Source organism: Vitis riparia, chromosome 6 (assembly GCF_004353265.1).
Source record: "Vitis riparia cultivar Riparia Gloire de Montpellier isolate 1030 chromosome 6, EGFV_Vit.rip_1.0, whole genome shotgun sequence".
Taxonomy (NCBI): domain Eukaryota; kingdom Viridiplantae; phylum Streptophyta; class Magnoliopsida; order Vitales; family Vitaceae; genus Vitis; species Vitis riparia.
Window position 1 is genome coordinate 13443733 of NC_048436.1, and position 15738 is coordinate 13459470.

At 37.3% G+C, this 15738-nt stretch overlaps 2 protein-coding genes across 5 annotated transcripts in view; both read left to right on the forward strand.

Moving 5' to 3' along the window:
* The window catches only part of LOC117916571 (ABC transporter B family member 25, mitochondrial), a 68187-nt gene extending 65621 nt beyond the window's left edge, over nucleotides 1–2566 (forward strand). For 2 of the 3 annotated variants that reach the window (XM_034832668.1, XM_034832669.1), the window contains exon 20: nucleotides 2133–2566. In XM_034832668.1, the coding sequence (XP_034688559.1) occupies nucleotides 2133–2276 (144 nt within the window). In that variant the 3' untranslated portion in view covers nucleotides 2277–2566. The remainder of the gene's footprint in view (nucleotides 1–2132) is intronic. The other variant, XM_034832670.1, reaches the window with a different exon arrangement.
* Nucleotides 2528–15158, forward strand: LOC117916570. 2 transcript variants are annotated; one of them, XM_034832665.1, is made up of 10 exons: nucleotides 2528–2586; nucleotides 4916–5165; nucleotides 7104–7146; nucleotides 7242–7320; nucleotides 7467–7512; nucleotides 7603–7701; nucleotides 7977–8045; nucleotides 8189–8486; nucleotides 10608–10741; nucleotides 12524–15158. In XM_034832665.1, exons 2-10 carry the CDS (start codon nucleotides 4944–4946, stop codon nucleotides 14510–14512), a joined length of 2979 nt encoding a protein of 992 aa, XP_034688556.1. In that variant the 5' UTR covers nucleotides 2528–2586; nucleotides 4916–4943; the 3' UTR covers nucleotides 14513–15158. The 2 variants fall into 2 exon arrangements, with proteins under 2 accessions (XP_034688556.1, XP_034688557.1); XM_034832666.1 differs by having other exon boundaries at nucleotides 8189–8303.
* Nucleotides 15159–15738: the final 580 nt, after the last annotated feature.

The following is a 15738-nucleotide window of genomic DNA, read 5'->3' on the forward strand; positions in this document are numbered from 1 at the left end:
GAATATCCATTTACACCCAATTGGATTTTTCCCTTTAGGTAATTCCATTATTTCCCATGTCTCATTCTTTTCTAGAGCTCAAATTTCTTCTCCAATGGCAGCCTTCCATTTAGGAATTTGAAGAGCTTCTTGGATGTTGTTAGGAATCTGAACATCTGTAAGGCTAGCAGTAAAGGCTTGAAAAACAGGTGACAACCTATCATAAGATCAAAAATTATGGATTAAATGATTTGTACAAGATCGTACTCTTTCCTCTTGGCAATAGGCAGATTAAGATCATCATTCTGTAATTCATCATAGATAGTGTCATAATTAGTGTTACTTGGGAAAATTTCACTTAGGTTTGAACTTGGTTCAGCCTTATGAACTTGCTTGGGATGTGTTCTTTGCTTTGTTTCCTCTTAAGTCTTCTTCCTTGTGTAGACAATGAACTCACTGTTCTTGGCAAGTTGTGAGTGAATTGAATGAGGAGGAGTTCTAGGTGGCTTAATCGTGGTGTCTAAAGACTCATTGATTGGAGGACTTGGATTATGAGGGATATGAGATTGGGGAATATGAGACTCAAGTGTTTGAATGTTGTTGGTTATGATTTTTGTTTCCCAAAACTGATATTCCTAAGTGGTATGCTCCCCCTAAATATTAGATTTAGGATAATAAGGCTGATTTTCAAAAAACGTTACATCCATGGAGTTATATAATTTTTTGGTTACTAGGGGGTAACATTTGTAGCCTTTCTAGTTAGTGAATACCCAAGAAATATACACTTGATTGCTCAAGGATTGAGCTTGCTTTGGTTTGGTTGGTGAATGTGAACAAACACAGAACAATTGAACACTTTTTCTGGAATAGTGGATAGAAGTCAAGTATTCAAATAAGATTTGAGGACTTGACATGGTGTTTGGAAACTTTTATAGCTGAAAAAGTTACTTGAAGACCTGAAAGTGAGAAGTCCTATGCCTATGAAGCTCTATTGTAACAATAAAGCAACAATCAATATAACATATAATCCAGTTCAACATGATAGAACCAAACATGTAGAAGTTGACCAATACTTCATTAAAGAGAAGTTAAATGGTGGAATGATCCACATGCCTTATATTCTTGGCAAATGCTTTTAATAAGGGCTACACAAGGGGTACTTCGATAGCATAACTTGCAAGTTTGGGTACAAAAGACATTTTCGAGGTAGTTTAAGGGGGAGTGTGGAAAGACTGATTTGGATTCACTGTTGAAAATTAGGAGACTCATTGCTAAAAATTAGAAAGCATTATCCCTATTTAGAATATTGTACTCTTTAAAATTGAATTTGAATTATTTTTTGTAAATAAGTTATTCGCTTAACTCGATTTAGACCATCGTATCTATAAATAATATTGTAGATCCCATGTGCACTATAATAATCAGAATAAGAAATTGATTTTCAATTCATCTTTATGTTTAAGGGCTTATCTTAAATCCCCTAATGGGGATTGAGATATAGAAGTAGAGATACTAGCATCGTTGGAGGACTTGTTGCAGGCCAAAGCTTTGCCTCTACAATCTAAGAGTGGAGAAAGATCTTATTGTTGTTATTTTCTGGATGTCTATTAGGGAGAGAGGCTCATGGTAGTTGGATGGTTGGCTTTGCAAAATCTTAAGTAGTCCTAGAGAGGTTGGTACCCTTTCTATTGGGTTCTGCATTCAGCTAGTCAACCCCAGGACAGGTTAGCTAAGTGAGGAGCAACGAAGCAGATTTCTTTTGTTGGAGACCATACTTCTCTCAGTGTATGGAGCATTTTAGTATGTGTGTATATTGCTCATTCTGCATTCCGTTTGTGTGGTTAGTTTAGTTTTTGTAGAGCAATCTGCTTTTCAACTTTTTGATCCATAGTTGTATATTTTAGAAGGATAGCTCATCCTTCTTTGAATTCACCATTTCAATAACAATGAATTCTGTTGTCCCTGATCAAAAGAAAAAAAATTAGAGGTCTTATTTTTTTGCACAGCAGGGTAGCCAAACCCTGCTCTACACCATTGAGGTTCTTCCTTTGCCAACATATTTGGTCTCCTATCCCTCTCTTACTGTTTTTCTATTCATTGGTCCTATTTATTGAAATACTTTAGGATTTCCTTTTCTCAATTCTGGTTTTCAGATTATTGTTCTGGAGAACGGGACGGTGATTGAACAGGGACCACATGAAGTTCTATTGTCAAAGGCAGGAAGATATGCTCAGCTGTGGGGCCAGCAAAATAATTCTCCTGACGGAGTCGATCCCACCATTAAATTGGAGGCGTGAATTTCTTTCCCTCCCCACTCCTCCCCTCAAATTTCAGATGTTTACATTTCCCATAATTTTTGGCCTTTATGTTTCGATGAACTGACATTGAAAGAATCACTTAATTTATCGAATGTTATTAGCACTTATATTATCCATCCTCAGAAACTTATAACAACTCTAGTGCTGTAAGCTCTATGCCTTTATTCTTTGACTGGATCAGAAAAAAGGTTCAGAAGATAATGGCAGCCAGTGTTAAAATGGTGGTGGACTGCATTTGGATCCTGTAATAAATTTTGGCATTGAAGCTCTGAAATGGTTCAAAGGACAGGTACTAAATTTAGCAAGTAACTGACACCTGCTTGTCTATAATGATGAATCATCTGTTAGCAGCTTTCACTGCAGTTTATTGCAATACCTCATAGTTATTCACTTTTTACCAGATTATGAAGATTTCTAGGTATGAAGAACGGTTCAAATAGTTTGATAATGTTGAATTTAATTATTGCCTACGTTTTCTTGTTTCCTTGTTTGTGTATGAGTAACCTATGTCTCAGGTTAAAGAAGTTCCTCCCCATTTTACTCCCTACTCAGGATCTTACTGTTTGTTTTAGCTACAAGTCCTACAAAACACATCTAACTTCCCTTTCGGCATTTTCAAGTGTTAGCTCAGTTGGCACTGAGGTTGAAGTTTGGAGGTTTTCCTTCCCACAGCTTTCATCTTTTTCTAGGACTATGATTGTGCTTTCCTTTTCATTTCAAATGGTAAATTAGAAAAGATGTATTGCATCTGATGCCCTGTCTTATATGGCAGAGGTTGCAGTTTGGAGAATATATTCGAGCTTACTCATTACTTTTGTCGCATCTGTAATGACATTACCAAATGTATCACCAATTTGCAAAATGTGGCATAACAATATCATATTGAACCAACTCGAATATTATTACCATATTTAGCACAAGAAATGAATCACCGTACATTTGTCAAATTGATTGCTCCACGTAACACCCTTGCTGTCACCGACACAAGACTCGATTATCGGTGAGAACCCACCTTAAATAGGTCGAGTACTATGTGAAAGGGCACCTTAGGCTTAATGGAGCACCTTGATATGGTGCAGCAGCAATAGGGTTTTTGGCAAATCTGAGAGATTTTCTACCATTCAAGGTTGATTGCTTTGGTATTGAGAAGGATTTGGTAACCATTTTTCCTTTTTCACTTGTTTGCTTTCTTTGTACCGTGAGTAATGCAAATGTTTTGTTCTGAAAAATGTTTCTTTTTTAGGTTAGATTTATTTTATCATTGCTGTTCAGATAAATGCTATGGTGGATTTCATGAAAAATGTCAAACCTTTATATGTTATTGCCTTAAAGGAAAAACCCTAATCTAACATAAGGAAAGGAAGGAGAGTTGTGCTTCATTGTTGCATGCCGAAATTGAGGCCTCCTTATGTTATTTTTGGTGGATGATGTCTAATGAAAGGCTACATTATCTTTGTTTATCGAAAATTTTCATCGTCTGTTTTTTTTTTTTGGGGGGAGATCGAAGTCTCTGTTTCCTTTGATGTTACAAATCTTTGCTAATTGGTAAACTACAGAAACAAGACAAATCGAACAATTCAAAAAAGCATTGCATATCATTGTTGCATGCCCAATCAGGGTCTCCGTTATATTTGTTATTGTGAATCGTGTTCGATCCAAGTCTCTATTATCCTTAGATTTTATTTTGTATATTGAAATCTCCTTTAGCTTTGTTTTTATAGATTCAAGTTACCTTTTTTTTTGTTTTTGCGGATCTCTTCTTTTTTGTTGAAAAACCCTAGACTAGTGTCATATCTTTGGTTGATTTTGTTGATTTGCATCTTTAAATAGATACATGATATAAATGTTTTTAATTTTATAAACAAATTAAAGCATGTTACCGAATATGTTGAAGGATATGAAACATTTCAATCTCTCCATCTCAATGCCCTTGACATTTTAATCTGAATTTTGTCTACTTATTCTGTATCATCCTAAAGTTTTGTTTGACTAGGGTTTTGATGTTTCATTGATGACATAAAAACAGTTTCCTTCCATTTTTGTGACTATATGTTTGGCTTTGAAATTACCAAAATGATGTGGGACAGGTAGCCCCTGTTCCTGGGGCTCATATCAAAGCTTTGACTTGATCACTTGTCTCTCTTCTTATCATGACCAATAAAGACAAACCAACCAAAATCAAATGGGCAGGATGCAAGGAATAAAATGATTTTGGGGTCTAATCATCAAAAAGCCCATTGGTCTTTTTTACTTGTCTGAAATTTTGCTTTTTCTTAATGAAGACAGAAAACAAAAAAAATATAACTAAAGCTGTTGCTGTTAGTGCTTGGAACTTCAACTTGATCTCTGCTGCCATTTTTTTTTTTCTTCACTAGCCTTAGAGACAAATTTAAAATTTTAGGCTTCTTTGATTATCTTCATTTTTCCATAATCATCATATCATGGTTCCAACAAAGAAAAGAAAAGGAGGCTGTCTGTACCATGCATTCAGGTGCTGGGGGATGTTTTTTGGGTCTTGTGTACAGAGGTTCTGTTTGTTGTATAGAAAATTAAAAATAATAATAATAAAGGAAAGCAGGTTTGAATGTGGAAATTTGCTGTGTTGTGTTGCATGGCAGCAAAGTATATGTATTACAGAAAAGTGAAATGTCAAAGGAAGAAGAAGGGTACAGAAGGAGGAGCTCCCGTTTATGGGCCTTAGAGGAGGCAGCAAAATTTAAACAGAAAGAAAAAGAGGAGAAGAACAAGGAGGCGAAGGAGAAGCTGAGAGCAAAGCAAAATGCCTCACCTTCCATGCCTTTGCCTGACCGCAAGAGGGGCCGGAAGAAGAAAAGGCTTGAAGAGGTTGTGGTTTCTTCTGTTGCAAGGGTAACATTTTCAACTTTCTTCTTCTTTGCCTATTACATATTATATGCACATGCACTCTCCACCCCAATTTTTCCTTTTTTTTCTTTATCCATTCCAAAATCCCAGTTAGTTAAAACCACCAGTAACTGCATTCATGCCCACCACCCCAAACCATGCTTATTATTATCCTTAATTCTCAGATGTTTTAGCTGTAAGAAGTCTTGCTATCTTAATGACCTTAACTGCATCTCCATATCCATATCCATATTTCTTTCTTTCCAGTTTTTACATCACATGAACCCAATTTCACTTCTTCTGTCTCAATCCACTAATTGAAGTAACCTCACATATGTGACCTTAAATTGTCATATTCAAGCAGCTCTGTTTAGCTTAAAATTCTATTCACTTTATCTAAATGGATGCTTCCTTGTCTTTTTCTACAAAGTTCAACTACTTCACATTCTACAGTATCACCTTCATTTGTTAGGCCACCCTTTCAGTCTCTTACTGAGGTGTAAAGGATGAGAAAAGCCATATGCACAATAACAGTATGTTTCCACTGCTAGAACAGGTTACAGAATAGCAAAATGAATCTTTTTTAGTGCTGGAGAAAGCCATGATTGAAAGCCTAATCAATTGATCTTGGGATAAACAGTCTCCATTGCTTATGTTTGTTTCCACTTAACTGTTGGTTACATGGGAAATGAGACCCAATATTTCTACTGTGAATTTATCAGCTGTTTGTTTCACTAATATAACTATCTGATCCATCCATTTCTTTGGATGGAATCGGATTCAACAAAAATCTGTTCAGTGATAGAAGGAATTTCCGACTTACCCTTTCGTGTGATCACAAAGGTTTTATATGAACTAAAGATCTGCAGTTTTATCATAAGACCCATATGCATACTTTCTTATAATTGGTAGTATGACTCCATGCCAATGCCAAAATCGGTCAATGTTAACAATCTTTTTTCCCCCTCACATCAGGCTGTATGGTTCTAACCAGTCAAGTCTCCTAAGTGCATAGTCATGTGGCCATCACATGTAATAGCTTATTTTATCGCAAATTGCAAATATTGGAATATGTCATTGTTTCCTAATGGCTCCCACATCAAAACTTTTATGCGTTTCATGTGTTCCAATTCGAGTGTTAACACGTCTTTGCTCACTTTGTTTTTTTCAATCTTACTAGAAATGAACAGATTCAATACCTTTTATGTATGCAAACAAGCATGCCGGATTTTTTTTATTTGCTAGAAGACACTATTTATGATCATGTGTTTTTTGTGATAAGACACATACCTTCCCTGGGAGCTTACCACTTCTCATTCTCAAATTCAACATGTGTATATACACACAATCTTCTCTTGAGACTGAAATGTGTTTTATCTCGATTTTAATTTTTCATATGCTATGGTGCTTAGGCTTTATATTTGAAATTGGCTGTGCAAGCCATTGAAAAGAAATTTGGTTGGTGAAAAGATGCTATAGGCTTGATCAAGTCCTGGAATAGAAAAAACCATACAGTGTTTAGTATCAAGTATATGCAAGAATTAGCAGGCCACTACATCTCTTACCTTGAATACACTAATTTTGGGCAAAATAGTTCTGGTACTGTAGGCTTGATAGATGAAGTTTTTGATATGTTGATAGTCATCTTGGGATTCCAATTGTAAAATTGGTTAGGGTTTGGGCCTTGAAAGCAGCCAGTTGGTGCAAAATGCACAATTTTAGGACTATCCAACTCACCTCTCCAAGGGCCCCACTTGCAGGATCAGCAACAAGTCATGGCATAGCCACTGGACATAGGGATTGTGGTTCTAGTTTATTCTAGTTGTAGATGCACAAACCTAATTACAAACCTCACTTTGGGAAGATTGATGGGATTGTCATAGTGAGCTTACAATTGTTTTGACATTCATATTTTTATCTCCTATCTCATTTCCACTCATGCAGGATGGAGAAAACCCAAAAGATGAAGATCCTCCACTCAACCCTGGTGAGCTTGTTATTTGTAAAATATGGTATTCTATTTAAGATTTCAATCCCTATAGTCCTGTGTCTCAATAGAAATCAAATGCTTGCTTGTATAAGATCAACCAGCAATCTTACCATCTACGAAACCGCTTCCAGAAAAGAGCAGACTTGAATTTATCCTGGATATACTACAAAGGTAAGTGATCTTTTGTGATCATTCTTTCTGGTATACTCTGCAAGGAACTCTTTGCTTGAAAATTTTAAGAAAAAAAACAGTCTACATTTATAAATTTAACTCACACAAAATGGTTTCTTATTTTTAACCATTCTTGCTACCTTTAGGAGAGATACACATGAAATATTCGCTGAGCCAGTTGATGCTGATGAGGTTGGTAGTGGTTTTTGGTTTCTACATATAACGTTCTGAAATGTTCTTACTTTTTATAATCCACAAAATGGCGATTTCTTTCTTTGGTAGGTGGAGGGTTACTATGATGTTATTAAAGAGCCAATGGATTTTGGGACAATGAGGGCAAAACTTCAGGAAGGAATGTATAAAACTTTAGAGCAATTTGAGGTTTGCTCTTTATTCAGCATTTATTTCCTCCTTTTTTTGTCTTTTTCCTCTTGTTTCTCTTTTAACCTGACCACATGTCTCTCACCAGCAATCTGATGCTTAGTATGCATGTTGATACACATGGCAGTTTCTATTTCATCATGGATCATATGTATCACACACAGACTACTTACCTACCATCATGAACGTGAAAATTTTAACATTTTTCACTTTGAAGACATTATTTGAATAATCAACTAATTTCTTTTTTTTTTCTTTTTTTCTTTTTTTTGCAGCATGATGTATTTCAAATATCCAGCAATGCAATGCTTTTTAACTCATCAACTACTGTTTATTTCAGACAGGTAGTCTCATTATCCATACTAAATAGGATGAAGTGAGCCTAATGTGTTTGCATGCGTCCCTGCGTGAGTGTGTATGTGTGTATGAGAGAGAGCAACCAAGAAGATCTCAGTAGTGTCATTAACATGAACCTTGTGATCTCCAGGCTCGTGCTTTACGGGAACTGGCCCAGAAGGTTTTTGATGCTCTTAAAACTCATCCAGAAACATTAGAATTGGAGTTCTCCCAGATAAGAAGACGCCCTGGTAGGAAACCCCAAGGTGAGGGGAGTGTTTCACACACTAAACTTGCAAGTAACTTGAAGTCCATTGGTATTGGTGTTTCATCAAATGGTAGAACATGTTCCTTAAATGGACCATCTATCAGGAGAAATACCCAAGCATACCTTGCAGCATCTCGCTCAATTTCTCGTGCTGACCAGAAAGATAAAGCAATTCTTTCTGGTAAGACATTTAAACTAATCTCCATTGTATTTCTTAGCCTACAAAACTTGACAGATGGCTGGTGTTTGGACAGTATTATCGCAATACAATTAGGAATTCAGTTTTCCCTTTTCATTCCATTGTAAGACTTCTGTGCATTAGAGTGCTCTAGGTAGTCTTCACTAGTTTGGTATACATTCATGGCTTACCATGACAAAATGACAATTTCATGTTTTTTGTACTTTTGACATCTTTGTCAACTGGTAAATCTTTATGAATGCATGTTTTAATGGATTTCTCTACCAGTTGATGTGGATGCATGCTTTGATATCAGTCTTCTACATAAAGTTGTCCTGATATCCGCCCTTTCATATTTTTTTCCATGCAAAATGAAACATATTGCCAAAACCAACTGATGCATGTTTCTGGTAGTTTCCTTACAAATGTTCTGTACAGTGTTTTGTGTTTGTGTATCAAAGAAAGTCTTGATGGTCTAGAGTATGCAATTGAAACAACCTCTGTGGCATAGCCATTAATATACCTTGATATTAATCGTAACTATTTCCTTTGAGATAGTAAGGATGCACTATTTGGCCTCCTCATAGTTTGAAAATGATTCAAGGTTTATGCTTTTGACATTTCAACTTGAGGCTAAGCTAATTCAAGGCTTTGACATGATGATGTGACTCATGATGTATGCTCCTCTTCCTTGAAATTTTTTACATTATTTCTGCAATATCTTATGTTATTCTAACCAAAACATGGGGTCTTTTCTATAAACTGAGCTTGATTCTGAACTCTTTCAAATTCTGCTGAATGTTAATGCTTGCCTTGGTGGATGTGTTAATGCTTGCCTTTGTGGATGTATAGAGCCAGAAGCTTACACTAAATGTTATTTCAATCTCTTTGCAATGGTTTCTTAGAAGCAACATCTATGTAAAAATGATATCTAGATATGAGTTTCTTTGTGATATTATAGCCTTGAGATTCCTATAGTTTATAGTATTAAGTTATTTGTCACTTGCATTGCTGGCTAAAAGTTGAAATACATCCACCAAATATTGGTTTTGTTCCTTAGATTTCTCTCTTATGTCTCTTTAGCATCAGACCCTAGTGCCACAAAGCTATGTTTCAGGGTCTTGTTGTTCCTGACCATGATTATGCTTTTTGAAAGTACTTTTGAGAAGCAAGAGAAGCAATTTGTTTCTTGTTCTGACAAAGGAAAATGATGCATATTTGGCAAAATGCTCCCTCCCAAAAGTTACTGATAAATAGTGAAGTATGTGAGACATGGTGTGGATGATGTTGATGGTCAAGGTGATGGTAGAATTGGTTATTATGGCAGTTGTGGTGTTGGTGCATGTGTTTCTTATCATGATACGGTAACTAGAAATGTCTTCAACAGAATTGGGGGCTCCATGGTGTCTAGTGTTGTTGGTCATCTGATGGTGGTAACAGTGATCATAGCACTGGTCTGTTGCTGATAACGATGGTGTGCGTGCAAAGCATGCCAAATCAATAAATCAATAAGTAAAAAAAACAAAAACCAAAATGGCTCAAAAACCATGCATTTTTGCTTCTAATCAGTAATCAATCTTTTGCTTTGAAGGAACCTTCATAATTTTTTATAGGGAACTTCAAAATGTGTCACCAAATGGAATTGATTTTCCTAAGGCTAAAATGGCAAATCTTCAGTTTTCTGATTTTCCTTTTCCTTTTCCTTTTTTGGTCTCATCTACTAGTGGTTTCCAAACAGTGCCTAATGCCATCTTGTATTATTATCCATGGTAGAATATAAAGGTATGTGCTTTAAGGACCATCCTTTATAATTGACTTTGGTGTTTTGGACCCTTATTTACATTTTTGATTGGAATGTAAATGAAGGTCCAAAACACCAAAGTCAATTATAAAGGATTGGTAAGGATAGCCACTAGGAGTGCTGCTGCTGGAGCCAAATGTGTTGCTCACTTTCTATGATAGCAGGAGTCCATAAAATGCTTGCACATATGTACTAATCGAATCCTTTTTCTCATTACATCTGTGGCATTTACAAGCACTACTAAATTTTGCATCATTTATGGATCGATCCTCTTATAGAGTGTACAAGATGCTAACTTGATTTCTTTTTCCCCTTCTCCCCAGGGTCTAGAGGTGGTAGGAACTTGAATCAAATGGAAACTGAAAGGCGCCGAACATATAGGCCTTGGAGTACTTTTGCGAGTGAGAATGACTTATTAATTTCAGCAGTTTATAATGAATCAAAACAACTTATTCAGGTAACTTCCACATGCATACACACAGTTGCTTCTTTGTTCCATTTAGTCTTTCTTATCAAAAAAAGTTGCCAACTCCATCTTAACTACTCCCCTACACCACATAAACATCCCGCTTCCAGAAAATTTTTAAATTTAATTTTAAAAAAAAAAAAAAAAGGAAAAAACTCAAGCACATGCATGCACACAGACCAAAGCCAAAAGGAACTAAAATACTAGTAACTAGCAAGTAAATTATGTAATATGATTAAAAAATATATATTTATGTATATTTCAAACTCCAATGTTTAGATTTAATTTGTTCGCATGTAGACAATAAATACCATAATCTGCTTGCATTGTGATGCATGGGCCTCTCTTTGCATTTATGCTTTTGGTGGTTCACAACTCCTTGTGTTGCCAAACTTCTAAGCTTCTAAACTTCTAAGCCCAGATGGTACCAGGAGGGCAACCACAAAGACCTTAGTCTTGAGTTCGAATCCTGGGGAGGCCACTCTGGGTCGCTTTGGCACCACAGCCAAAAATCTCAGGCGCCGCATTGGCTCTTCAGCCTAGGCACCAAGATACAAATGCACAACACACCACATGGCATACAAAAAGAGCAAGAAGCAAAATAACAGGCTACATACAGCCTATTTCAGTTCTAAAATCTCTATAAAATCTAGAAAAATAAATAAATAAGACTGTGATCCCTCCCTTCCATCTCTCTTAGTCAAAAAGAAAAAGTGTCTGGAGAAAATGGTCTTTAAGGGCCAGGTTTGACATCTGAAGACTCTTAAAAAGTCCTATTCCACTTTTTTGAACACCAAAATAAGCATAAAGAGCCATTGTCCAAAACGTTTGGCATTAGTTACACATGGAACTATCATGCCAAGCAAATAGACATTCTAACTGCTTTAGGAAGAACCCAACTCAGTCCAAAAAGTGAGCACATAGAAGACCACAACTTGCTGGCCTGTTCATAATGAATGGGGATGTGATTGATTGTTCCATCCTTCTACTTGTACAAGCAGCAAATTTGACAAGGGACCATCCCCTGGTCATGACTTCATTAATAGTAAAAGTATTTCTGCGGACCCCAAAAGGGGCACACTCCTTTGAGGGAGCTATTAGGTAAGGAAATGCAAATATTTGAATAAAAAGAAAAATTGACTTCACAAAGAAAATGCCCTTTTTCAAGGCTCTTCACATCCATTTGCATACTTTAATGGTGAAGAAGCTACAAAAGAGACTCAAAGGCACCCATCTTCTAGTCCTGAAAGCTTCTCTTGAATATAAGAAGCCAGTGACCTGTCTCCTTGTCCATCCACCATGGATCCAAGATCCATGCCTCTATCCATAGTTAAACTATAAAGGTTAGGAACTCAGTCTTTGCTACCTACCCACACCAAACATCATGCCAAAATTTGGTCCTCTGCCCATTCCCTACCTCAAAGCTCACCCTAAGATGAAGCCCATCCCAACCCCTACTAATTGCTGTTATTGAGGCCCGTTCCATAAGTTTGCCTCCTATCCTATAACTCTGAAGTGGATTTTTCTCTGTGGACCTGCCACCCCATAGAAAATCCCTTGGTACTTTTCTAGCCTTTCTCCTTACCTTGCTAGGGATCACAAAGGAAAACAAAGAGTGTGCTCTTAAGAAATGTGAGAATGATATTTATTTGTGTAAGACGTATTGTTACTAAACTTTGATATGCTTCCTGTGCAATAACTTCATTTTGTTTTCTTTTCCACTTCAGCTACAATTCTATTTCTATGCTGATTTTTATGTGTTTGATGTTTTAGGTTATGAATGGGGATGGTGGGTACAAAGAAAGTTTAATGCGATTTCTTAAAGATATGGGACCAACAGCCCAAATGGTTGCCAATAGGAAAATGGCAAACTGTCCAACTGGAGATCCAAGTTCCCAGTCTCTGACTCCAGCCCCTTCAGCTAACACTCCAAACTATCTGCTCCCTGCATCAACCTCCCAAACAGGAACACCTTATCTGGGTGCTGTCACAAATTGCCCAACGCCTCATAATTTCCAGCAAAACTTACCTGGGGATTCTAGTGCCTTTGCAGATGCCAATGACAGATTGACTGTCAGTGGTAATGCTTTCAGAGGAAATATTCATACCCGCAACAGCATGGATATCCATAGTGGAGCTTACAAAGGAAAGATGGTTTGTCTTCCTGGAAGAATGAATATTCCTAGTGCTATCCAAGGGGAAATTTTTCCTACCAATTACATGATGGGAACTCAAAGTGCTTTACAAGTTCAAAGGACCTATCCTGCTACCAGAAAGAATACTGATAACACTGTGCTTGGAGAAACGGCTGTTAACAAACCTGCCATAATGGACATTCGCAATCCTACCAGAGAAGAGATGATTCACACCAGTGACAAAATCGGTCTTCTGCATGGAGCAGTGAGAGAAGATTCCATGAAGCAAAAACAGAATGCCCAGATCCACTCAGGCTCATACTTCCCAATTACTGGAATAAAAGATTTGAACTCTGTTGGGAGTACAGGAGCTGTCAGAGAGGATTCCAGTAAGCAGAAACAAAACACCCAGATTCAGTCAGGCTCATACTTCGCCCTTACTGGAGTGAAAGATTTGAACTTTGTTTGGGGTACCAGCTCTGTTGGAGAAAATTCCACTGAGCAGAATCAGAACACCCAGATTCGGTTGAGCTCATACTTCCCTGTTAGTGGAATGAGAGATTTGAACTCTGTTGGGAATACTGGAGCTGTCAGAGAAGATTCCAATAAGCAAAATCAGAACAGCCAGATTCAGTCAGCCTCATACTTCCCTATTACTGGAATTAAAGATTTGAACTCTGTTGGGAGTGCTGGAGCTGTCAAAGGAGATTCCCCTAAGCGGAATCAAAACTCCCATATTCAGTTAGGCCCATACTTCCCTATCACTGGAATTAAAGATTTGAACTCTGTTGATAGTACTGGAGCTGTCAGAGAAGATTCCACCAAGCAGAAACAGAACAGCCAGATTCAGTCAGGCTCATACTTCCCATTTACTGGAATTAAAGATTTGAAATCTGTTGGGAGTACTGGAATTGAAGATTTGAATAGTCCCTCCGTTAGGATCACAAACACCAGTGGCAAGCATAAAATGATGGATTTGATGATGGACTCTTGCCAATTTGATGATCAGGTACAGCTGGCTCTGTTGGCCACGGAATCTCAGTCAAGGCTGCTTGAATTTGGGTCTAAAAGTGAATCATCATTGTTGCCTTTACAAGTAGCAAATATGACAAGCTCAGGCTATGCCACCACAGCCTTCCATGGCTTGGGTTCAGATTATATGGGAGGGGAGGACCTGACTGATGCTCCACTGATCCCGAATTATGGAGCCATATCTGCTCGAGAAGGTCAACTCCTGGAATGGAGCCGACCCACACCATGGGGACTGCAGGCAATCCATGATTTTCCATATAAGAAAATGCCAGCAGGTGGGATGAATTCATTTCCCCAGGATGCACTTGTTGCGCTTGGTGGGGTGAATCCAGTTCACCAGAATGCACTTGTTGGGCAAGGACCACAGCTGGCATCTGCTCCTCGAGGTCCTTTTGTTGATGCACTGAGTTTTTATGAGAGAGCCTCCAACCAAGGCTTCCAAGCAGAGGCTAGCGGTCATCATCTTGGGAATATCCAACAACAGCAGCCCGTACAGGCTTCTCAGCATCTCAGGCAGGCTTCTCAGCAGCCCAGGCAGACTTCTCAGCAACCCAAGCAGGCTTCTCAGCAGCCTGATTTGGCTCTTCAGCTGTGAGCCAACAATTAGGTTTCTCATTTTGGTAAACCATAGAATAAATGGACAAATGAGTTACATGTCTTTAAACTGTTTTCTACTTAATGTCTAGCTATGTTTCAGGAGTCAGACAAATTTTGCTGTTTTTTTTTCTTCATATAATGCTTCTGGGAGGATAATTAGACATACAGTTGGTGGCATCAGGCATGCCATAAGCTGAACTCTGGAGTTGAAAAGTAAAATAATTGAGTTACCAGCCTATCCCTTTTAATGCATAAAATGTCTGGAAATTAAGTATTGCTGCCTCCCTACCAGGTCATTTTCTGTGGTGGTTAAAAGGGATTAGGCAAAATTGAAGGTAAGTGAAGGATTTGGATCTCTTAATGCTTCTTGAACATGTTATTTTGAGGAGAAAACAGGTTCAGACCTCTGAATGGTTGCTTGAGTTTAGACAGAGAGATGAGTTTCATCTCATAATGACTTTCCATTTTATCAATTTTCCTTTTTGTATCAATTTGCAGGCTAGGTTATATTGCTGTCAAATTAGTGTGCCGCCTTCCTCACTCTGTTAAGTTTTGAATTTTTTAGTTGGTAACATCATTGGGTACTTGGAATATTGTGACTACAAGAGCTGGTTTAATCCAATGCCTCCTGCTTTGAGCTTCAACTGATTCAGACCCCAGCCCACAAACTTCATTCAGCTCAAGCTATTCTTAGCCCCAAAACTATCATCAAATTAATTTTGGGAAACCAAAATGCGCATGATTGGTTGGAATTTGATCTTCTTTAATGGAATTGTTGAATGCAACTTGTGATGCTTTTTCCTGAAGATGATATTATTCACATTCATTATTTATGTTGAATGTTTGCGTTTGGGAACTTTGGAATTTTATAATACATGGTATTAACATTTCTTCTTTCAACCAGTGTTTGATGATTGCATCTGTACAAGTAATCCCATTGAGGATATTCCTTACAGAATCGAAAACTGTCTCGCCAACTTATAATTAATGTTTCAGATGTTCAAAATTGTGGATTCTAAAACTGAACAACTTGAGAAGGACATATCTTTGTGATTAAGCTCAATTTAATTCTCAGAATGTTTTAAAAGAAGTAACCCAATATGTTCCCAATTTGGAGCCACCCAACTTTGGTGAAATTATCCATATATATTTATAAAGCAGAAAAATGTTAAAAACACTTCTTAAAATTACTCTCAAACACACTCTTATTATTTATTTGCATTA